At 35.0% G+C, this 24,717-nt stretch overlaps 1 protein-coding gene across 9 annotated transcripts in view; it reads right to left on the reverse strand.

Moving 5' to 3' along the window:
* Positions 1 to 24,717, reverse strand: part of LOC106748175 — a 43,832-nt gene that overhangs the window by 5,720 nt on the left and 13,395 nt on the right. For all 9 annotated transcript variants that reach the window (XM_014626449.1, XM_014626496.1, XM_014626478.1 and 6 more), the window contains 8 exons: positions 16,258 to 18,608; positions 15,713 to 16,148; positions 15,476 to 15,601; positions 15,027 to 15,386; positions 12,605 to 12,800; positions 11,189 to 11,277; positions 6,003 to 6,067; positions 5,724 to 5,890 (listed from right to left, as the gene is read on the reverse strand). In XM_014626449.1, the coding sequence (XP_014481935.1) occupies positions 5,724 to 5,890; positions 6,003 to 6,067; positions 11,189 to 11,277; positions 12,605 to 12,800; positions 15,027 to 15,386; positions 15,476 to 15,601; positions 15,713 to 16,148; positions 16,258 to 18,608 (3,790 nt within the window). The remainder of the gene's footprint in view (positions 1 to 5,723; positions 5,891 to 6,002; positions 6,068 to 11,188; positions 11,278 to 12,604; positions 12,801 to 15,026; positions 15,387 to 15,475; positions 15,602 to 15,712; positions 16,149 to 16,257; positions 18,609 to 24,717) is intronic.

The raw sequence follows: 24,717 nt of genomic DNA on the forward strand, positions 1-24,717 counted from the left end.
CCCCCCCCCCCACACACACAGCAGCAAAGAGGGTTTGGAGTCAGAAAATACTTTGGGAGTGACGAATCGTGGAGTCTTTATACCTATCTTGGGTAGTGCTAATGTCGGCGGTACTGCAATTTTTGAAGCCTTATAATTCGAAAAGTACTTAACGAAAAAATATTTAATTATAGTGTTTTGAAAAGCTTTCGAAATAAGCTACAAGAATATGGAATGAAAAATAGGGAATTCCATTTAAAAAAATGAAGATAATCTTCACAACCTTCAAACAACAATCCAAATCGTTCCCACTATCTTATGTCCTCCTTGAAACAATATAACTCTTGTTTCAAAAATTTTTTTCTTAAATGCTTTCCTAAAGAAATAATCTAGTGAAAACTTTAAAATAGGACACCCTGAATAAATAAATAAATAAATAAATAAATAAATATTATATACATATATATATAAGAGAGAGAGAGAGAGAGACTTCTCACTGTCAGTTGATACCCATTGTACCTAGCGACAGGCTCAAAGTTCGAGATTCAATATATTGGTGTTTGTCGCTAAATATAACAGTTGCCATATACTTGTAGGCCACTCTGAACAAAAAATTCTTTACCATTTTAAATACACGCAAATTTTTTAGTTATTACTTAAAGAAACCTTTAGACATAACTATTTTCGATCATTAATAACTTTATGTAGTTGTTTGCAAAATAATAGAGGACTTTTCTGCTCAGTTTAACCTACCTTCGCACGAGCAATTGGAAGAAAAATTTCGGACATCCTGTATATACGAGGGCAGTCCGATAAGTACTTAGCCTACAAAAGAAAAACGAAAATTTTGGAAAAGTGACGATTTATTTCTCAACATAGTCTCCTTTTAGCTCGATACACTTGACCCAGCGATGCTCCAACTTCTTTAACCCATCTGAAAAATACGTTTTCTCGAAGTCTGCAAAGTAAGCCTCCGTGGCGGCGATGACCTCCTCATTCGACTCAAATTTCTGCCCGGTGAGTGACTTTTTCAAGTTTAGAAACAAAAAAAAGTCGCACGGGGCCAAATCTGGAGAATACGGTGGATGGGGCAGCAGTTCGTAGTCCAATTCGACCAATTTGGCCGTGGCGACGGCGGAGGTGTGAGCCGGTGCGTTGTCATGGTGGAAGAGATAATACTTTGCAGACTTCGAGAAAACGTATTTTTCAGATGGGTTAAAGAAGTTGGAGCATCGCTGGGTCAAGTGTATCGAGCTAAAAGGAGACTATGTTGAGAAATAAATCGCCACTTTTCCAAAATTTTCGTTTTTCTTTTGTAGGCTAAGTACTTATCGGACCGCCCTCGTATATAAGGTGGTCCCTGAACTTAGTGTCAAAACTGATACAGCGGCTTTAGCACATGAAAATAAATCGGAAATGCCTAATAAACATATATCCGAATTCGAATAGTTTTGAAATTACTGAGTATTGAAGTTATTTTCATAAGCAAATATAAATTGAAGTAAATATTGTTTAATGTTTTTTTTAATTTTTTTTACAGCTTTACAAAAGATGTTCAAAATTGTTCCGTTAACCCTACGTCCGCACTTTCTAGCATGAATTAATAAATTGTTTCGAGTTATTTGAAAAATGTTTGGGGTTTCACTGATAACATCGGTGGAATTGACTGTCAGTTGTCATAATTGTTCTGAATCGATCTCATCCTGATGGACTAGATCTTTCATATGTCCCAAAGTAAAAAATCCAGTAGTGTAAGGTCGAGATTTCTTGCTGACCATTTAATATGATCCAGGCTTCTCCCAATCCAATTAGGATCTAAAAAGTATCTACCTTACATCACTTGATTTTTTTCCTTTGGAGACACATGAAAAATCTAGTCTACCAGGATATGAGATTCACGATTCAGAACAACTATGACAATTGACATTTAACCCTTTGCACTCGGAGCCATCTCAAGAGCCATCTACCAACAACTCGGCGGCATCTGCTTAGGAAGGCGCGCAGACGGGAATCGTGTCATATTAAATAGTTTATCTTCGGAATTCAAGTAATTTATTTTCATGCCGCTTGGTTTATATGAATCGTTAGGTATTAAGGAACACATTTCTGATAAAAAAATACAAATTTTATGTTTTATAATTTTCTAATGTGTAGTAACGTGTAAAACAGCCACCGATGTGCATCGCGGATTCGTTGGTGCACGTTGAACAAAAGTAATTTGTTTGTCGTCTTCCACCCGGTATTTCTCAATGTGAGCAGACAATACAGTCTCGTTTTCTTCCTCCAACAATTAAAAAGTGCAGCTTGTTGTTTAGCCGCTATGAATGCACTACAAACGTTCCGCTTCGACGTAATGCCGGCTGACATTTTTTCCATATATCTCAGTATATATACCATATTTTGATTTGCTTTCTTATGCCATTTCAATAGAAAACTTCAAAGACACATGCAGTTTTCAAAAAATGGCCGCGGCATAAGCTTATCCTCTGTAATCACTAATAAACTCTGATGTCCCCTGAGAGGGGACATCCGAGTGGTTCGCTAGACCTGCGATGTCGCCTCAGAGGGGACATCCGAGTGCAAAGGGTTAATCCTGCCGATGTCATCCGCGAAACTCCAAACATTTTTCAAAAAGCTCGTAACAATTTATTAATTCGTACTAGAAAGTATATCAAAAACAATAAAGAAATTTTTTGGCACTTTTTATATAGTTTTAAACAAGATAAAGAACATTAAATAACATTTACTTTTAACTCATACTTTTAACTCATTTACATTTAATTTATATTTCTTTACGAAAGTAACTTCAATATGCCGTAACTCCGAAACTCAAAATTTGGACATATTTATTAAGCATTTTCGACTTCTTTTCATGTACTAAACTCGCTCTACTAGTTTTGATACTTCTGGGACACCTTATGTGTGTACGTACGTATATATGTATATATATATATGTATGTATGTATGTATTTATGTATGTATGTACACACAAGATGGTCTACATAAAGTATTATAACCCAAAAACTTTAAAAATATTTGTCGTGTCAAAAAGTTGTTCATGAGAAAGTTTCAAGTATTTTTTCTATGTAAACCAAAATTTCCCCCCATTCATTCTTGAAGGGAGGCGGGAGGTAATTTCGTAATATCAAATGGAACCTCCTATGAAATATTACATATTTAGATTTTACGGGAAAAAACAAGTAAACTTTATCTGGAACATTTATTTGAAAAATGCTTCTATCAAAAGTTACAAACATTTAAACTTTCAAGTAGAATGCATTCAAGCTAATGATAAAACTATAAAGGAAATAATATACTTCCTAGTTTTTCTGCTTTTTGTACTTTATTAAATGTTCGAACTGTTAACAATTCACATTTAAATATTTATTAATTCTTTTTACAAAATTTTATCTAACTCTAGATAACATTTTTTGAGTCACGTTCACTTGATCTTACATCTCTGGATCATGTAGTTTTCATGGGGATATATCAAAGAAAAAGTCATATTTCAACTACCTACGACAAAAGAAGACTTAAAAGGAAGAATACGTGAAGCTTGCGCTAGCGTGACCCCAGAAATGATATTTAGAGGTAGGCAAAATTTTGTAGAAAGAATTAATAATGTTTAAATGTGAATAGTCAACAGTTCGAACATTTAATAAAATAAAAAAACAGAAAAAATTATTAAGTATTTTATTTAATTTATGGTTTTATCATTAACTTAAATGCATTCTACTTTAAGTTTAAATGTTTATAACTTTTGATAGAAGCATTATTAAAAGAAATGTTCCAGATAAAGTTTACTTATTTTCTCCCATAGAACCCAAATATGTAACACATATGTAACATTTTATAGGAGGTTCCATTTGAAATTACGAAGTTACCCTCCCCACCTTCCTTCAAGGAGTGAGGGAGCATTTTGGTTTATATAGTTATTAAATACTTGAATTAATTCTCGCTGTTTTTTGATACAAAAACTCATGTTTAAGTCAAAAGAACGGTATATCTTATTCAAAATATTATCCTTCGGAATCTACAACCCGTTCGGGTTGTATCTATTCACTTTTCGGGTAACACATGGATCCCGCGATAGAAAAATTCAGGTTCTTTTGAGGCGATCCAGTCACCAAGCTATTTTTTGATATCTTCGAAACAACTAAAATGCTGTTCAGAAAGGCTATGCCGCATTGACTGAAACAACTGATAATCTGAAGGAGCAACGTCTGGTGAATAGAGCAGGTGAGGTAAGACATCCCATCCAAGGGTTTCCAAGATTTCCTCCACTGGTGTTGCAACATGTGGTCTATCATTGGCATGAAGAAGAATAATTTTGTCATGTCTTTTAGCGTATTGCGGGCGTTTTTCTTTGAGTGCTCGATTCAAATTGAGTAATTTTCGTCGGTAGCGTTCAGCATTGACGGTTTGACTCCGTTACAACAGCTCACAGTACATTACACCGCACTTGATCCCACCAAATGCACAACATAATCTTCTTTCCATGAATATCCTGTTTCAGCGTTGATATTGATTGTTCGCCGGGATGCACCCATGATTTCTTACGGTTAGGATTGTCGTAACGAATCCATTTTTCATCGCCAATTACAATTCGATGCAAAAATGACTTCCGTTTTTGTCTTTGAAGTCAATTCACAAATGGTTAAACGTTTCGCAATGTCTCTTTCTCTCAATTCATGTGGAACTCAGTTTCCTAGCTTCTGGATCATTCCCATTGCTTTTGAACATTTGCTAACGATTGACTCATCGACATTTAACATTTTCGACAACTCTTTGAGCGTTTGACATGAATCTTCTTCCAGTAATACCTCCAGTAATACCTCAAATTCTTAATCTTCAAACTTTTTCGTCTGACCAGGGCGCTCTTTGTCATTCACGTCAAAATCGTTGTCTTTGAGTCGCCTAAACTAATCTCTGCAAGTTGTTTCAGGTAGAGCATGCTTTCCATAATAAGCCTCCACTAAGAAACGATGACTTTAAGCAGCAGATTTTTTTAGATGAAAGCAGGAAAATAATGCTTCCCGCAAATTCTCTTTTTTAGTACGAAACCCGACATCTTCAATGCAATAAAAAATGGTGTTCTTTGCACTACAATCTAATGTCACACACTGATTGTTAAAGCCTATTGACAGTACTTTCATATACATCAACAGTCACTTTCGGCCATGTGTAAATACCATAACTACTGACCTTTATTAGTCAACAGCGAGAATTAATTCAAATACCTAATAGAAAGACTCCTCGAATACATGAAACTTTCTCATAAACAACTTTTTGATACAATATTTTTAGTTTTTGGATTTAACACTTTATGTAGACCATTCTATATATGAACGATGAACCACGCAACGTGAACAACTTAGTTTATTCTGCTGTTACTGGACCGCTTGAAAATTTTTTTTCTAGTATAACATGGTTCAAGGTGAGCTGAGAGATAATTTTAAAGCTCACCTTGAACCATGTTATCTTGGACAAAAAAATTTCAAATGGTTCAGTAACAGCGGAATAAACTAAGACGATCACTCTGTGTGTGCGTGCGCGCGCGCGCGTGTTATGTGTGTGTGTGTGTGTGTGTGTGCGCGTGCGTGCGTGCGTGCGTGCGTGCTGCGTGTGTTAGTGCTATTATAGAACGGTTCTATCTTTCCTTAGTTAAAAGAAATATATTCAAATTAATAATTAGTAATTTAACGTACGTATATAAAATTATCGAGATGAATTTATATACTGACCAGAAATGTTTGTCGTAACAGTATGATAAAGCAGTGGATGATGCTGATGTTGATGAAGCGCACTTGCTTGTTGCTGCTGCTGAATAAGCAACTGTAACTGATGTTGCTGAAAACGCTCTAATTCTTCTCTGTGTCTTCTCTGCAGTGTCTCTAATTCCAGAGTTTGCCTTAAGTGATAAAATACAATATATGTAAATATAATCATGTTTTACAGTGTTAAAGTGAGAAATTTGGGATAATATGATTCTTCTTTCATTGTTATATTATAATTAGCCTCACCTTTTTATAAGTAGCTGGTATTCTTCACTCGGTGTAAGAACTACGAATCTTTCTTCTTTTTCAGGCTGCAATAAAATATAATTACAATAATTACAAAATTTTAATAGTAGAGGAGACCGGGGAGATAGTTGGTGCATGGAATAGGTAATATATTTAATATAGCTCTAAAATAACAAACGTTCGACAATACTGCATAAAAAATATAGTATTATCGTAAAAATATTATGGTTATATTTTAATAACCATTTTTAAAGCCATGGCATATTTTCCAAGATATATCATGTTTTAAATTTTATACATTCGAAAGTAAAAACATCAGTTATATACTATAAATCCTGTCGTTATTACATGTGATCTTGTGATATCACTTAATACACAAAAGATATTGTTATATCATTTAATTTTAAATCTTGTTATTATATGATAATCCGGGCTGTTTTTTTAGAAACTTTGCTTTAAAACTAATTTCTAGTTATGTTGGTGTTGGAAACATATTTTTTTCTAAATCAATAATCAAAATATCAAAATATAATAGGCCGAAGTTAATTAGGACGGGGCATGTTGAGACAGCTATCATCTTGGATATAGATAAACAAGTTGAACTTTTAGAATTTTAACCGAATATTAAATAAGCAAAGAGACAACTTTTATTATTATAGGGTTTACGAAGAAAATAGGAAATGAAATGATCGACTCTGCAAAAATCGGACTTCTTCCTAAATCTATCTATATGATATCCAAATGTTTTCTCTTACAATTATTAATAAAAATTATACTATACACACACTTTTCTTTCAATTTTCTTTGTTAAATACATTGTAATTTAGAAAAAGTTATTTCTGTCACAACTTATCCCGATACCTATACGTGTACTAACTTACCCCATCATCTAGAACTGGTTGTTACAAGTTTCGTCGTCTAATATTTTTTATTGATGCAAGAAAACCAATTATACTGTTGAATTAAACATTTTTTTACAGTATAAACATATGTTTATTGAAAAATTCGATTGCAATGTGTATTCCATTTAGAAGTTCCTTGTGAAAAAAATGTTAAAAAAAAGGTATCAACCAGCCCTGATCTCTTAATTATCCCCTAATTATTAAGTTAATATATTTACTTTGTTTATAATCTATCACGACATAAAATATTACTTAACTTATCATAATAAAATTAGGAAACTTAGGAAAAATAAACAGCTTTTAATGATCTTGATTACTCGCTATGATTGTCTTTGTTTAACTTTGTCACTATAACCCTCATTTTTAGTGATTAAGAAACATCATATGTCTATTAGTATATTGTCAGAAAATTGATTTAATAGTTATTGAATCGCTTACCATAAGATATAATCATTGTTTTCTTCCTTTTTGTTTACTTTTTACATAATTTCAACTTTTTACATAGTTTTAAATTTATATAATTTAATTTTTTAATTTATATATACATATATCTTACATTTTATGAAATCGTACAATGACATGTAAGTTGAGTAACATAGAATAGAATAGAATAAAATAGAAATTGTGGAACAAGATAGAATAATATTAAAATTTTTGATATTAACTTTATCCTTAAAATTATTATACTGTAGACCAAAGCTCGGAATTGGATGCCCTTTTCAACCTGATTTCAGAAACGATGCCTATTTGCCTATCGCTCCCTACTCGACGGCCGAGCCACCGATTGCTCTGCCTCAGAAGCGTCCCTCCGTATGGGGCTTATGTTGGGTACCTTCCGCCAAACTTTCATTAAAATATTTCCTTGCAAACTAATTATTATTTCCATAAATGAATAAGCAATAAATTTTCTATCGGTAATATGTATGTTTTACGATAATATAGTATATAGTCATTTTAAATCTATCGTCTTTTAAAATTCGATAAATTATACTCTAATTATTTTGTCATCACATTATATTATAAAACGTAATATACAATATCTTACTGATAGAAAATTTAGTGTTTATTTATTCATAAAAATAACAATTATTTTATAACGAAATATCTTAATAAAAATTTGGTGACAGTGGAAAGTACCTAACATGTTTCATACACAGAGAGATGCTCCTGAAACAGAAAGACCGATTATTCGGTCATCGAATCTGGAGCGGTTACTGGCAGTAGACATCATTTCTGAAATCGGGCCAAAAAAGGCATATAATTCCGAGCACTGATAAACCATAATTTATATCTTATCAATGTCACAGTCTTAAAATTTATTAATTTTTAGCTTTAACTCAGTAATAAAAAAACTACGACATAAAAACTAAAAAATATGAAACTAAAAATGCAAAATTAAAATGAAATCAAGATTTAAATTAAAAAAAAATGAAATTTTATAAAATTTAATTCTTTTATAGACATAGACCCTGTTAGTCTTATAGTTTTCATATTTATCACATCGGCTTATCATAGTCATTACATATTTTCTGTGATGTTGGCCATAAATAGGAAAATTACAAAAGTTGCACATCATTTTTGTCTATCAGACATAAAAATTTACATAAAAGTAATATTCTACATTTCAGAGACGTAGTAGGTTTCCAAACAAAGCCACTCACTTACTTTAGGCACTTTTGTTAGGTTCGCCATAGTTTTAAGACCAATTAAACAGCCGACATAGTTTTAAGACCAATTAAACAGCAGAAGAATATATGCGTGCGTCAGCGATTGTATGGGGAAGAAAGGAAATAGAAGAAGCTACGCATTATGTTTGGCAAATGTAGAGTTGTAGTGATAGGGTTAATATTGTAAGAAGCAAGAAAACGCATGCTAAAAATTCTTGTGTTATATATACAAATAAAAAGATATACTCACAAAATGACATTTATGATCGATTCAACACTTATAAAATTGTTCGAACACTTTCTTTTTACTTGAACAATCAATAAATATCAATAAATAGTTGTGAAATTAACTTAACATAGAACTTTCTTTTCTAAATTCTTTTCTCGTGATTTTTTCAATGTTAATTTTATGACTATTTATTGATTATTTAAGTAAAAAGAAACTGTTCAGACAATTTTACAAGTGTGCTAAATTGATCACTTGAATGTCACTTTATGAGTATATTTTTTTACATGAACATATAACACAAGAATTCTTGCCATGTTCGCTTTCTCGCTTTTGATGTCATTAAACAAGGACAATTATAGCGAGTCAGTGCCCTTATTCTGTAACTCAAAGCTTAATAAAATCTGTACACTTCGCCCAATTTTTAGCTCATTTCGCCTAGCGCTATTCCCCTTACGTCTTCCCCCGTGCGACTTGCTGCGTGCAATATGCAGCTCGATGTTCCTAATTTCGTCTAAAAAAAATCCCGAAAATCGGAGTGAATATTAGTTCTTCATTTCATTTATTTCACCCTACTACTTTTGAATAAAAGGTCATATCAATTATCAGTGAATTAGGTCTACTGAACAGTATAAAAAAAAAACGAATCAACAATGGTACCTCATTAGTAACGCGGAAAGCTATTGGAAACAAGTTCACGCGTCGTACGTTATTAAACCTCATGCGGCCCGTCGGCTGCGCGCAGGAGAAAATGTAAGAGGAATAACACTAAGCGGAGCAAACTGAAAATCGGGCGAAATGTGCAAATTTTGTCGAGCTCTGCTGTAACGACAATTATCATTACGTCGTCGTTGCACAGGTATAACTTATGGCAAGAAAGCTACGCAACAACACCGTAATGATAATGACATATCGTTAAAAGTTACAGAATCGGGCTATAGGAGCCTTAAGAAACATAGCTCTATTTTAGTTATTAAATATTAATATTATTTATATTAATATGTCTGCGAGAAGATGAAGATAAGGCTTGATCGCGTATATTATCGCACGTGCCAGATAACATTTTTCCTGCGTTAGGAAAATAAATCTTATCCAAGCGAATTATTAGGTTCCTTACGTTAGGAGAATAAATCTTATCCAAGCGAATTATTAGGTCTATAACTTGAAACCCGCCTTCTAGCGATAAATAGCTGTAGCTTTGACAATTGTCAACTGTAATGGCTGAACATCATTTTTAGTTTTGACTGTCAATAATATTCAATATATAAAAGTTTGTGTTTGTAACAATAACATAGTTTTTTGCCTTTCTGTTTCAATTTGAAGAAAATTGCTGCTGAACCTCATCGAATGCTTGTTGAAGTTTATAGGGAACTTGCTCCATCGGAAACAACTTGCAAGGAATGGTTTCGACAATTCAAACTTGGTGATTTTGACACGAATGATAAAGAACGTCCAGGCCGGCAAAAAAATTCAAAGATACAGAACTGCACGCATTGGTGGATGAAGATCCATATCAAACATAAAATCAACTTGCAAAAACGTTGAATGTTACTCAAGCAACCATTTCCAAGCGTTTAAAAGCTATGGGTAAGATATACAAGGAAGGAAGATGGGTGCCATATGAACTGAAAGAAAGAGACATCGAACAGCGAAAAACCATCTCCGAAATGCTGCTTGTCAGGCAAAAAAGAAAGGGGTTTTTGCATCAAATTGTGACTGACGATGAAAAGTGGATCTATTTCGATAACCCCAAACGCCGAAAAACCATTTGTTGTGACCCAGATCAACCATCGACATCGACGCCAAAACGCAATATTCATGGAAAGAAGGCCATGCTCTGTATTTGGTGGTACCAGGGTGTGGTATATTATGAGATACTGAAACCTGGTCAAACAGTCACAGGGAATCTCTATCAACAACAAATTATCCGTTTCAGTCGAGCATTGCGCGAAAAACGACCAGAATATGAGACAAGACAGCATAAAGTAATCTTGCTTCATCACAACGCTCGACCTCACGTCACTAAGGCTGTCAAGGAAACATTGGAAGCACTTCGCTGAGAAGTGCTATCCCATGCGGCTTATTCACCAGACTGTGCCCCTTCCGACTTGTTTCGGTCGAAGACACACGCACTTGCTGAGGAACACTTCAACTTTTATGAAAGCGTCGAAAAAGCGGTCCCTGACTGGATAGCCTCTCTAAAGATGAGTCGTTTTTTCGCCGTAGGATCCGCTTATTGCCAGAAAGATGGGAAAAAGTCATATCTAACGATGGCCAATACTTTGATTGATGTATTTTTTTTTCATTTGTTTCTTAAATAAAGACTTAATTTTTGCAAAAAAAGGCGGGTTTCAAATTAAAGACCTAATAAACAAAAACAATAAAACTTACTTCAATATTTGGAATATTATTACTATGAGTTGCCTGTACAATTGGTGGAACAGAATTCTCTCGGCTATGAGGTACTTGTACAGGTACACCTGCAATTAATATAACGATGCATATGTATTAAGCGATTCTATGGAGTAATTAAAAAGTAAGGAACCGGTGAAATATCTGGAAAACAAGACTGACACATACACACACAACAAAGAGGGTTTTATCATTAAATATTATGAGAGTGACGTACCGTAGGGTTCTCATTCCTGCTGACGCACACATGCACGTACATTCACACATTCACACACACAAAAAGTGTAAATCCAACCGGGCTACCTCCACGCGATACATCACTTGGATAATGCTAACGGCCGTACCTGAACTTTGTCAACTCATAACTCGGAAAAGATTTAACCAAAAGGAGTCTCATTGTAATATTTTAAAAAGATCTGTATGTCAGCTACGAGAATATTGAATAAAAATTAGGGATTTACATTTAAAATTAAGTTGATTTTTAGAATTCCTCCATACTTGTACTCAAAGTCAAATAGGTATTGCTGTTTGATGCATTTGTTGAAACCCTACAACTTTTGTATGAAACATTTTTTTCTTCAAATGTCTTGTTTTCCAAATATTTCGCAGGCCTGATATTTTTTAATCACTCTGTACATGCATAAATATATTTTGATATTTATTAATTTAAGAGACCATTCAATAATTACATCACGAGAAAGAGGGAATTTATTAGCTTGCGTGACGGTTTGTAATGGCAGTGAAAGGAGGGAGGGAGTAAAGGCCATAGAACATCACATTAGATAGCATAATTTGTAAATATGGTTTCGCGTAGTTATCTACTTTGCATTCGTGACACATTTAATTAACTGATTAATTGATTTGGCAAACATTTTTATGTTTTGACATGGTTTTATTAATATAATTAACATAATAATATATAATGGTTATAATAATAATCATAAAATAAAAATGTTTATTTTTTAATATTTATTCTTTTAAAAACACAACATTTGTTAATAAAAATTATAAAATAAAGTAATTAATTTGATATTATATGCCTAAAAATTATTTGTACTGAAGATAAAGATACTGAAGGTACTAAAGATAAAGATAAGATTGATATTGAAGATAAAGATAGTAGCATGCATCTAATAATTATTACCTACAATATGGTTATAAACTATTTTTTTTATCCTATATGTCAGCAGGAGAGGGATAGTTCCACATATCACGTAATATTGGAAAAGAACAAATAATTTGTGATGGAATTATGACGAAGAGGGAGAGAAGTAAAAATACGAAAATTGAACGTAACATATAATTGTTAAATGGTCCCTTAGTGTGAGTTTCCATTCATTAAATTTTTACTTATAAAGCTAAGTTGTAATACTCAAGTTATAATAAATCCCTTACCATGCAGATCGTCTGTATGAGGAGGAACATTTTGCCGTTCTAAGATTTTTAATTCTTCCACTTGTTGCGAAAGAGTTCTCGCCGCATCACTAGATTGCTGTTGATTGACAGTAGCATTGCTATGAGCAGGCGGGCCGGCAACTTTGGAGACCACGAATCTGGATATCTTTCTGGCAGGTTGTGCAATATTCGCCTTCTATCAACGTTGAATTAATATTTTTATATTAATGCATTGCGTATAGCATTCTTCTCACCCAACTTACATCCAAGGACTATATACTTTGTCAATCACTGAATAACATTTAAACAATTCTTTTGTTATCAATTATAAGATTGCATAATCTTAATAACGTAGCAAAAGGTATTTCTTCGAATCTATTGAGTTAAGATATCTGTTCAGGAAGTATAACAGGTTTCTCTCTCTCTCTCTCTCTCTCTCTCTCTCTCTCTCTCTTTCTCTCTCTCTCTCTCTCTCTCTCTCCACACGCACGTACGCACTGTCAATTCGCTTCAAAGCATTTTCTGAGCAGTAAAAATTATAGAGGTTGGTACCTTTCTCACTATATATATATCATTAATAAAAATCACATTATATATATAAGATATCGGTGCATCAGTTCTTATAGATCATATGCAAACATGAGAGCAGTTTAGCTGTCAAAAATAATAAGAAGTTTTATTCTTAAAAAGTTTTATTCTTAAAAAAGTAAGATGTTCAATATGTTCATCAGAGTCATTGTTTGTTTTCTTGAATTCGCTTATTAATAACTCGTTTTGCCTGAATGAACAAACAAGAATTATGGATGGACAAACGTGAACAAGTTGTGAACAATCGATTCCATTACATAATTTAAAGAAAATGTAGTCAGCATGTGCTTTTGGCAGTCTGCTTAATCTAATAAAAACAACATTAAAAAATTAGTTCTTTTCACATTATGAACATTGTGTCATCAGAGTCATTATTAATTTTTATTTTCTTTAAATATTTTGATTTGTTCTTATAATCAAGTTTTTTTAAAGATTTCATATTGAGCAAGAAAAAAGTCGAGTAAAAAAAGTGAGTTTATTTCTTAAAAGTGAGAAAAATTTAAATGTTTCTAAATAAGCGAAAAAAGACGAAAAAAGCAAGTGTTTCCATGCGTGTTTGCATATATTTTGTTTTTTGGCCCGATTTTAAGGGGATATTCTGGTCTAAAATATCAAAACATTTTTCTATACATTAATAGTTAGTTTTATGTAAAAATATATTCTCGAAGCGTTTTGTTAATATTCGATGATTTTACGAAGTTATAAACAAAAAAGTAAACGGAGCATGAGTCAAAATCAAAGCGCTTAATCCAGCATGTCCGGTGTTTATTATTAGGGTTTCGTTTTTCCACTTATCGTTTTTCAAATAATTTGCTATAGTGATGCTTTGCAAGTATTCACAAAATAACAATAAAAGCTACAACTCTAATGTTTGTCAATTTGCTTCAAAACATTTTCTCAGCGGTAAAATTATAGAAATTGATACTTTTCTCATTGTCTGCACATTTAATGAAGGATTTTCATTTCATTTCCTCTTTTGTTAAAAATACTTGAAACGGGAGTCAAAATTGGACTATTAACAAAGATATTCGCCGATAAAAAAGATGAAATTTGATTACAAGCAATAACGCGATACTTATTATAGATGACAAAGAAGGCTAGAATAGCAAAAAGGCTTGGAAAAAAAACAAGAATTATTCGAAGAAGCAGAAGTTTGTTACATAGCTTTGGAATTGCTGATTAAGTAATGAAAATCGCATATTATAGCGTACTAAAAATTTTAAAACTGTTTTTCTCAAAACCACGTCTTATTTTTGTGCGACAAATTTTTTGAAAACTATTAGAAATATCAATATGAATTTTTTGTAAGCATATATTCCTCTTTTGTTGGAACTAAAATAAATAGTAGAAATTTATTAATTTTTTAATANTTCTTACAAAAGCCGTCATTTTGTGAAATTTCGAGTTTTTTATTTAGTTTTAATTCTAACGATAACCACATTTTTCCTAAATAAGAAAAAATCTGATTTTTTCTGTATCAGATATCAGGAAGAGCCACCATTTATTGTATCGTCCCTATGCATCTTTTTTGCTCACTTTTAGTGATCAATATATAACAGGAAAAAAAAACAATATTTTCTAAATTTAAAAAAATGCTGAAATATTATTAAAATAATAATAACAGAGCATGCGAAATTTGATATTAGTTGGCTTTATATATTTTCTAAAAAAATATATGTATACTTGTAAAACCTTTTTTTTCGACTTTCCAAACCAGAATACCCGTTTATATTTGGTTCACTAAACGTGAGGTTTCTCGTGATATACGTGATATGTTAATAAAATAAAACATGCATTAGTAATATATATTCATAAAGCGATATCGAAATATTACCTCATTAATGTTATCTTGAAGTTCCGGTTGAATTGGAGTATTAGTATCGGATCGTGGTGTCACGATGCTAGGAGTGACCGTGGTTACAGATATCGTTGATATTGGCGGAACTATCGTTAATAAAGTTTGCGCAGACTGTTGCACAGAATTAATCACAGGTATAGGTGGTGTTAACGGTTGCGTGGGGACTGCTGCGAAAACCGATCCCCTGTGGTGAATTTTTGCCAACTCTTGTTCCAATTCCTGCAAACGGGACCCCGGCCTTTGAGCTCGTATCTTTATATTTTCTTTACTTGGACTCATATTTTCAGGCCCCGCTGGAGCTCCCGGCGTTGGGCTATCAAGAGAGCATTCCGTAGTCTGAAAACAAGTTTCACATAAATATTTGTGATGTAACGAGAATCACCACGGTGGTGCATCTAACACAATATCCCCTGAAAAAAACTAACAGTGTGAGAAAGCGTGAGTGTGCCAGAGTTCTCCTGAGTTACAACGGAACCCTCGACTGTCGCATCAACTTGCGTGTCAGTAAGGATAGTAGAAGAATGTATCGTTGTTTGAGGAGATAACGGGCACTGAAATCAATTGGTATATTTAGATAAATGTATATTATTTATTGCAAATATTTTCTCAAAACGAATATATAGTTTTTCAAGAAATTGCAGAGAAAACCACAGTGTACTTACAGCAGCGTTCGCACATGAGACTGGCATACCGATATTACCAAGTTTTTGTTGTAAAGAATGCATGTACGCATCGTATCCCCCTACTATTTGATGATTATGAGGCGTAGCGGGATAGCTTAAAGGAGGTGTACCAACGTTCAATGACTCTGATGGCTGACTAGTCAATTGTACAAGTTTTTGATGCAAGTCAGCTATGGTTTGCGGTCCCGTGCCACTTCCAATGTTACCGATATTGCTTATATCCGACACTTTGTCCAACGAATTCTGTTGACTGAGCTTCCGATGTTGCTGCTGCAGCTGTTGTTGAGACAATTGTTGTTGAACAAGCACTGTAGAGTCGACCGATTCAACGAGAGTATGCTCGGGCGTTACATCGTGACTGGAGTTCTCATTCTCGGATGTGAGTAACTGGCAATCAGAACTAGTACGGCGCATACTGAAAAGATAAATTGAAACTTAGTACGAATTTTGTGATGTTCGATGCATATATATTAGATACATTTTTTTCTTATAAACATCATCGTGAGTGTAATAAATGTACATACCAATTTAAATTTGAGGATTCTGAGGTTTCAGTTTCAAGAGGTTTCATCGAATGTTGTTCTGGAAGTTTCAGATGTAAGTGTGACTGGTCCGATATGACGGACGATTCACTGTGTTGTTGGTCTTGCATAGTTTGTGGTTGCGGTTGCACTGGAATTTGTTGCAATTGCGACTGATTTTGCAGCGGTTGCAGCTGACTCGGTTGTACGTGCCGTATAGACTGCTGCAAAGGAGTTTGATTAGACGAAACGATCCACTTTCCTTGAGCCGATAGTTGGCCCGATACATTTTGAAGAGTCGACTGCACCATCTGCGACTGCGAGTCGATCTGCTGAGGAATCGTTAATGGAACTGATTGCGATATCGGTTGCGTTTGGCCCTGGTGAAGCAACTGTTGGCTCTGAAATGCTTGTTGAAAATTCTGTTGTCCTTGATATACCTGATGTATGATCTGTCCTTGGTAATTGTGAATAGGCGGTTGAATCTGTAACTGGCTCGCTTCCGGTTGTATAGGTTGAAAATATTGTTCGGATTGTACAGGCTTATGTTCGATTAAAGCGGAAGTAGCGATGTTAGGCACAGCGGTCGGTTGTTCATGGCTGGTTAGAGGATGAGGCGTAGCAGATTTTGATTTCGGATTCGACAGTATGTTCGCTAAATTTTGCGCAAGATCCGGAAGCGTCGAGGACACCTCTTTCGTTTTCGTTATAATCTTCGGCGTGGAAACGTCCGCAGCGACGACTGGATGTACAGGAAGAGATACCTGGGGCACAGATGGTGCCAGAGTTCCGGAAATATGCTGCACGTTAGGATGAACAGTTTGTAGCTGCTGACCAGTTTCCACAGCACTCTGGGCCAACGATATCGCACTTGGCATATCTTGCGGGACCACTTGTACATGTTGCATATGCGCCATTGGCGTATTGGCAGTAGCCAAGGCTTGTCTTTTCTCTTCAGCCATATTAGATACTTCCGACATCTGAGAGTCGATAGACATGTTGGTGGAGAGACTCGGCACCCTACGACTTCGATCATCCAAATTCGCTGTTTGTATGGTTTGCATAGGTCCCGACAACATCACATATTGTTGCGTTGGCGGCTGCACTTGCTGTGGCACGAACTGTTGTACCGCCGGTGGACGCTGAGCTTGCATTTGACTCTGGTGCTGGTGTTCCGTCGATATGTGAGACTGCATTACATTCTGCTGCATGGGAATCTGCTGCTGCTGTTGTTGCATCATCAGGCCAGATTGTACCATCGTTTGGTTCTGATACTGCGCTTGCTGAGCTATCCCGTTAGTAGTATGAAGTGATTGAGGTTGCAGTTCCTTCTGCGTGCTCACCGGTACAAAATTCTGCATACTAATCTGAGGTATCTGCTGGGACGTTTGTTGCGAGGTGATTGTGGCTCCCTGCACAATTACAGTGTGCTGATTCGACTGTCCGATAGTTGTGGTTTGTTGCATATGTCCAGTTACTTGTTGCAAAGTCTGCATTTGAATGATATTCTGCAACCCCACCGACTGCTGTCCTTGCTGCAAAGTCTGTTGTTGACCACTATCTGTTTGTTCCACGGTATACTGAACTCCTTGAACCATTGTCTCTATATTGCAAGCTTTTTCGTGTATCGCTATAGCCTGAGCTTCTACAACATTTGTTTCTACATGATCTTCATTTTTTGGTAAAGGTTCCGCGCTCCCAGCACTTCCAACTGATTGGGACACTGACTGCGACGTCGTAGCGTTCGTACGATCTGTACTTTCGCTAGTAACGGAAGATTCCTCTTCCGCTGCAATATTTTTCTGTTCAACCACAGGACTGACTAAAAAGCGAGAAACTTTACGTACCGGTGTTGGTACTGTCAAGCTAGATATTTCTGCAGTTACATCGGATACACTTGTCTCTTTAATCGCTTCATATTCTTTTACTACATCTCGCAGTTCTTGAGATCCTTTCGACGTCTCGTTTGCGTGACTCGCGTTCATCATCATATCTTGCATTTGAGTTTGAACATGCGTTGTAGAGCTTTGATAAGATTTTAAAGCTGAGTTATTGGCGTCATTTTGAATATTATGATGCGCTTCCATTACCGTTTCTGCGGACATCACGGAAACAATAGTTTCTTGATTGTCCGTCGGATCACTTGGTATATTCGTGGGAGTTAAGGTATCGGTATTTTGCGTAGATGTAGACGATCTCCTGGAAGCCTCCGCTGATGTATTCTCGATGCCTGCTTGACTATCGGATGTTTGTGCGACTTGCTGTTTTTCCAAACTAGTATTGGCGATATGAGAAATAATTTGGTCAATCGGCAACAATTTCGTCGGAGTAGAAGTATTTGAAGTTTCGTCTCTCTGAAATAGATAAAATATTTGTTTTAATATTTGTTAAATATTTATTTGTACTGAGAGAATACTGATTGGTAAAAGATATAAAAACAATGGTCAATAATGTATGAAAATGTTAACAATTCTGCATCATAATTTTCGAAATCCTGCATTCATAATCATTTTCGCAAACATTTAACATACATTGGTCTTGTAAAAGATTATTTAATAATATTCTTGATAAGCATTCCTTATATTTTATATATACAATATATATATAAATATAAAATATCTTGTCTAACTTTCTCTGATGTTGAGTATAATATTTTAAAAATCTCTGATATATATATATATATGTGTGTGTGTGTGTGTATGTATATATGTATGTATGTATGTATGTATGTACGAGGACAGTCCGATAAGTACTTAGCCTACAAAAAACAAAAATTTTGGAAAAGTGACGATTTATTTCTCAACATAGTCTCCTTTTAGCTCGATACACTTGACCCAGCGATGCTCCAACTTCTTTAACCCATCTGAAAAATACGTTTTTTTGAAGTCTGCAAAGTAGGCCTCCGTGGCGGCGATGACCTCCTCATTCGGCCAAATTGGTCGAATTGGACTACGAACTGCTGCCCCCTCCACCGTATTCTCCAGATTTGTCCCCGTGCGACTTTTTTTTGTTTCCAAACTTGAAAAAGTCACTCGCCGGGCAGAAATTTGAGTCAAATGAGGAGGTCATCGCCGCCACGAAGGCCTTTGCAGACTTCGAGAAAACGTATTTTTCAGATGGGTTAAAGAAGTTGGAGCATCGCTGGGTCAAGTGTATCGAGCTAAAAGGAGACTATGTTGAGAAATAAATCGCCACTTTTCCAAAATTTTCGTTTTTCTTTTGTAGGCTAAGTACTTATCAGACTGCCCTCGTATATACACGGTGACCCATTTAATCGACAAACAGAGATATCTCCGAAACTACGCAACCTACGAAAAAAATGTTCGGATAAAAGTTTTCAAGGTCATTTCAAGGTCAAGGTCACTTTTTTAAATGGAACCCCCTATTTTTAATGCCGGATTCGGAAAGAGCGGGAAATTTTACATCAAGATATGTATCAAAGTATAAGGTTAACGTGATTTCCATAGGTCAAATGAAGGTCAAGAAACCACTCCTATCAAACCCCAAGCAGGCTAAACCATCTAACTTTGGGAACAGCGAGTTTAATCGTTTCTTTTTCTTTAAAATAAATTGAATTCCAATCCACAAGTAGACTGACTCACAAGCTCGTGCATTATCTTCGTTGTATTCATGACGTCGACGTTGTCGAACCAGATTTCTATCACGAGCTTATTGAGGTAGGTTTCGAACTGCTCAGTTGTTAGGATGTCTTTCATCTAGAAAATATTTAGTAAAAGCCTTCAAGTAGCAAGGTAGTTGTTATGGCAAACTACTATCATATCACTAATTTTATTTGCAAGGTAGCCTGCCATACTGAGAAAATGGCTTTAAAGAGTTTAATTCGTTCAAAAAGTTTGTAATTAAACTGTACGGGGCAACATTTAAAACTATTAGTTCATCAAATCTGAAGTGACGAAATATCTTTCTTACGTTTGCTGCACCTGCTTGGGATTTGGTAGGGGTGGTTTCTTGACCTTCATTTGACCTATGCAGGTCACGTTAACCTTATACTTTGATACATAACTGGATGTAAAATTTCCCGCTCTTTCTAAATCCGGCATTAAAAATAGGGGGTTCCATTTAAAAAAAGTGACCTTGACCTTGAAATCACGTTGAAAACGGACCTCAAGGTCAAGGTCATTAGTACAGGTAGATGACCCCCACTGTCCTCGACAACTTTTATCCAAACATTTTTTTCGTAGGTTGCGTAGTTTCGGAGATATCTCCGTTTGTCGATTAAAATGGGTCACCGTGTATGTATATATAAGGTGTTCCATTTTATTTTTAACAGTCAAATATCTCAAAAAATATGGGAAATATGGAAAAATGTTTCAGACAAAAGTTATACGGCTTTAAGGTAGACAAATGATGATAAAATTCGTTTAAAAAAGACAATTTTTCAAAGTCATATGAAGGCCATCACTATTCTTTTTTTACTGGTATGTGGTATTTTTTATTAAAATATCTGAAAAAATATTTAATTTTACGTAAAATAATATTAGAATATCTTTGGTCTAAACTCATTATGTAAAGAGATATTTCATAAAAAAAAAATCTCGAACAGCGTATACATGCGTAGTTCCCTTCTTAGTTAACACTTTGCGGGCCGCTGTCACGCTGACGTGACTTTTGCTCGCCAACGGTTATCGGCCGCTGTCACGCTGACGTGACTTTTGCTCGCCAACGACTTTCAGCCGCTATCACGTGATAATTTGACGATCAGGAAACATTGTTTTCAACTGTTTTCCTTATTTTAGTGCCTTCTTTAATAATAATTATATACCAACTATTTATGTATCGAAAAATTGCGTAAATATCACCGTTGGCGAGCAGTAGAACCTGCGTGAATCTCACCGGCGGCAGCGTAACGGCGCTTCGATAAATGCGCGGCCCGCAAAGTGTTAAATCTAGGACCACAGACGAAGACGGGAACAACCGTCTTGCGCGCGCGCACCCAGAGATCACCCAGACCCTATGGTTCATCACTTCTATGCTCTATGACTCTAAACTCTCTCTAGTATTTGTAAAATTTTAGTTTAATAGTTGTTCAATATTGGCACCGTCAACCTCATGCCATAATCTAATTCTCCGACGGAAATGTTCTTCTAATGACAATAACATTGCGTGTACTACGTAAACTTGCGCATACTACGGCTAGCATCTCTTATTCTTCTTTTCATATCATCTTTAGTTGTTAATGAATTTTGATAAACTATATTTTTAATATAGCTCCATAAATGTGATGTCATCTTGCTATTTGAGAAGTATCATATACGAAAGAAAATCGGAAGTGTCGACTTAATTTAGTAATGGGCGAATATTATTTAACATGAACTGTCGCTATTAATGACAATCATAATCGCGTAATCTTGAATTGCTTAATTTTGAATTATCGGCACGTCAACACGTGATTCTACATGAAACACACGAATAATGCAAAGTGTTGCGGATCGAGCGAACCTCGCCGCAGCGAAGCTCTCTGAACGCCGGATTACCGTGCGCCAAGCGCGGTTGTCTTGCCGTCGAGCGTGCGCACACGCAGGATGGTTGTTCCCCTACGTCTTCGTCTGTGATCCTAGATTCAGCTGAGAAGAGAACTACACACATATACACTGTTCATAGAGTTTTTTTTGTTTTCTTTTTATTTTCTTGAAATATCTCCTTGTATAATGTATTTACGTCAAAGGTATCCTAACACTTTTTTACGTAAAATTAAATGCCCTTTCAGATATTTTAAGAAAATATACCACATTCCATTTTAAAAATGGCGATAACCTTCATAATACCTTGATAAGTTTTTTTTTATTAATTTTATGATTATTTGTCCTCCTTGGAACCATATAACTTTTGTCTGAAATATTTCTCCGTATCTCCCACATTTTTTTAAGTATTTGACTGTTAAAAATAAAATGGGACACCCTGTGTGTGTATATATATATATATATATATATATATATATATATATATATATGTATGTATGTATGTATGTATATAGGGTGTCCCATTTTAAAAGACCCATTAAAATATCTTTTTAGAAAAGCGTTTTAGAGAAAAACATTTTAAATAAAAGTTGCAGGATTCAGAGGGGGACATCCAATGATGACCTTGTCTTCGTCATGGATGTCCTTTTTTCAAGGTCATTCGCAGATCAATTTTAGTTTCTTAAATGGAATGGCCTATTTTTGATACCGAAAATCGATGGAGGAAGAAATTTTACGTTAAAAACATATAGCAACATGTAGCATCAAATTAACCATCCAATTGACAAAGGGTCATTTCAAGTTCAAAAAATTTTCATTCCAAAAATGAATAAAGCATATCAGAGCAGTCTGATGTTCAGTTATGTTTCAAGTTGACTTCAGAGATCATTTCAAGGTGTACTTGTACTCAGTACATATATTGTGTATGTACTCAATACGTGAATGGAACCATTGCTTCGCACGACCGTTCCATTTCGATTCAATAAGGACTTTTGCAACGACGCATACGTTCGTCTCACTACGAGTCGTCGAATATTTTCTCGAACAAAACGTATACGCCTCACACTACTTTTACCAAATGTCACTGAAAACCAATACTGACCAACACGCTTGACTTTTCGAGCTTTTCCTCGATGTTACCCACGCGATAATGTTCGCCATATTTGCTCCGATTAACACACCTTTAGCCTCTCGTTGATCCTGCACACTTTCGGAACTTTTCGACGCTCGCAAAATCACCTCTTTTTTTTACGAATAAATTTCAGGTCAAAAATTATACGAATACACTCAGGCCACTATCCCACTTCTGAAATTGTAAGAAATAATAATTGATATACTTTCTTAAATCGTCACTGTTATCTGCCAATAGAAGAAACCAATCATACCTTATTTCATCTTAGAAATTTAATTTTCTAGATATAGCGAAATGCCAGATTATACTCCAAACGAAATCGTTGATATTATTCTGGCACTTGGAGAGTGTCGTAATAATTATCGACAAACAAAAGAATTATGCAATCAGTTTCCTCAAAGACAGCATTCGAATCATCTTACGATTGCCAAGATTGTTTTATTCCAACGACAACATCCACGTGAAGCACGGCAAAGACTTTGTTTCAACGTACCAGAAAGGCATAATCCACAAGTGCTTGCCGTGTTAGATATGGCCGCCATTAATCCTTATGTATTAATACGGTAAATTGAAAGCGAATTAGGTATCCCGAAATCAACAGTTCACAGGATTTTGAAATTTCATAACTTCCACCCGTACTGCTACTTTAACTCAGGAATGAATACCTTAAGATTTTCAACAAAGACCAGTGTTTTGTGGATGGACACAGATAATGTTGTGACGTGATCCAGCATTCTTTAGATATGTATTGTTTAGTAATGAGGCTACGTTTCACAGTACTGGATAATTAAATCGGTACAATTCTCATTATTAGTCCGTACAAAATCAACACTGGTATCAATCATCAACATCGTTGGAATTTGTGTGGTGTGGCATTCTAAATAAAAACATAATCGGACTTGACTTCTTCAATGAAAATGTAAATAATGCTAATTATTTACATTTTTTTACAGCACAACTTGATAGAATTGCTTGACAACATCGATCTGGCAACTAGGAAACGTATGTGATTTCAACAGGATGGTGCTTCACCACACTGGAGTAGGATAGTTGGACAACATTTGAATCTAACATTCCCAGGTAGATAGATAGATCGTAATAGACCTGTTTCATGGTGTTTTAGGTCTCCAGACTTGATTTAAGTCCGGATTTCTTTTTATGGGGTTTTTGAAAAACATTGTGTATTCAAAACAGCCCATTACAAAAGAAATATAAGCTCTCTTGCTTGTCGGAGCGTTCCGAGAAATATTCTTTTATCAATTGATAATTTTGAACGTCCAATTCAATTATGTCTAAACAATAATGGGCAAATATATTTGAACATTTACTTAGGTAATGAAAAAACACTCCCAGATCGTGAGAGGCATGGAGACTCACAATTGCGTTTCCATTTAGAAAAAAATCAAGTTGACAAATGACCTCTGGAGCCAATTGGACCCCATGGCATGAAGAATAACTGAACGTCAGACTGCTCTGATATGCTTTATTCATTTCTGGAGTGAACATTTTTTTTTACCTTGAAGTGACTCTTTGGGGTCAATTTGACCCTAATATATTGCTACATGTTTTTAACATAAAATTTCCTTCTCTATCGATTTCCGGTATTAAAAATAAGCCATTCCATTTAAAAAACAAAAGTTGACCTTCAAATGACCTTGAAAAAGGACATCCGTGACAAAGATAAGGGCACTATCGGATGTGCCCCTCTGAACCCAACAACTTTTGTTTAAAATGTTTTTCTCTAAAACGCTTTTCTAAAAAGATATTTCAATGGGTCTTTTAAAATGGGACATTCTGTATATGATAATATAAGAAACAAGTACTTCACACTGCAAGAATAAAAAATCAAAA

The sequence above is a fragment of the Dinoponera quadriceps genome, unplaced genomic scaffold (assembly GCF_001313825.1).
Source record: "Dinoponera quadriceps isolate SergipeBrazil2010 unplaced genomic scaffold, ASM131382v1 scaffold191, whole genome shotgun sequence".
In the NCBI taxonomy this organism is placed as follows: Eukaryota; Metazoa; Arthropoda; class Insecta; order Hymenoptera; family Formicidae; genus Dinoponera; species Dinoponera quadriceps.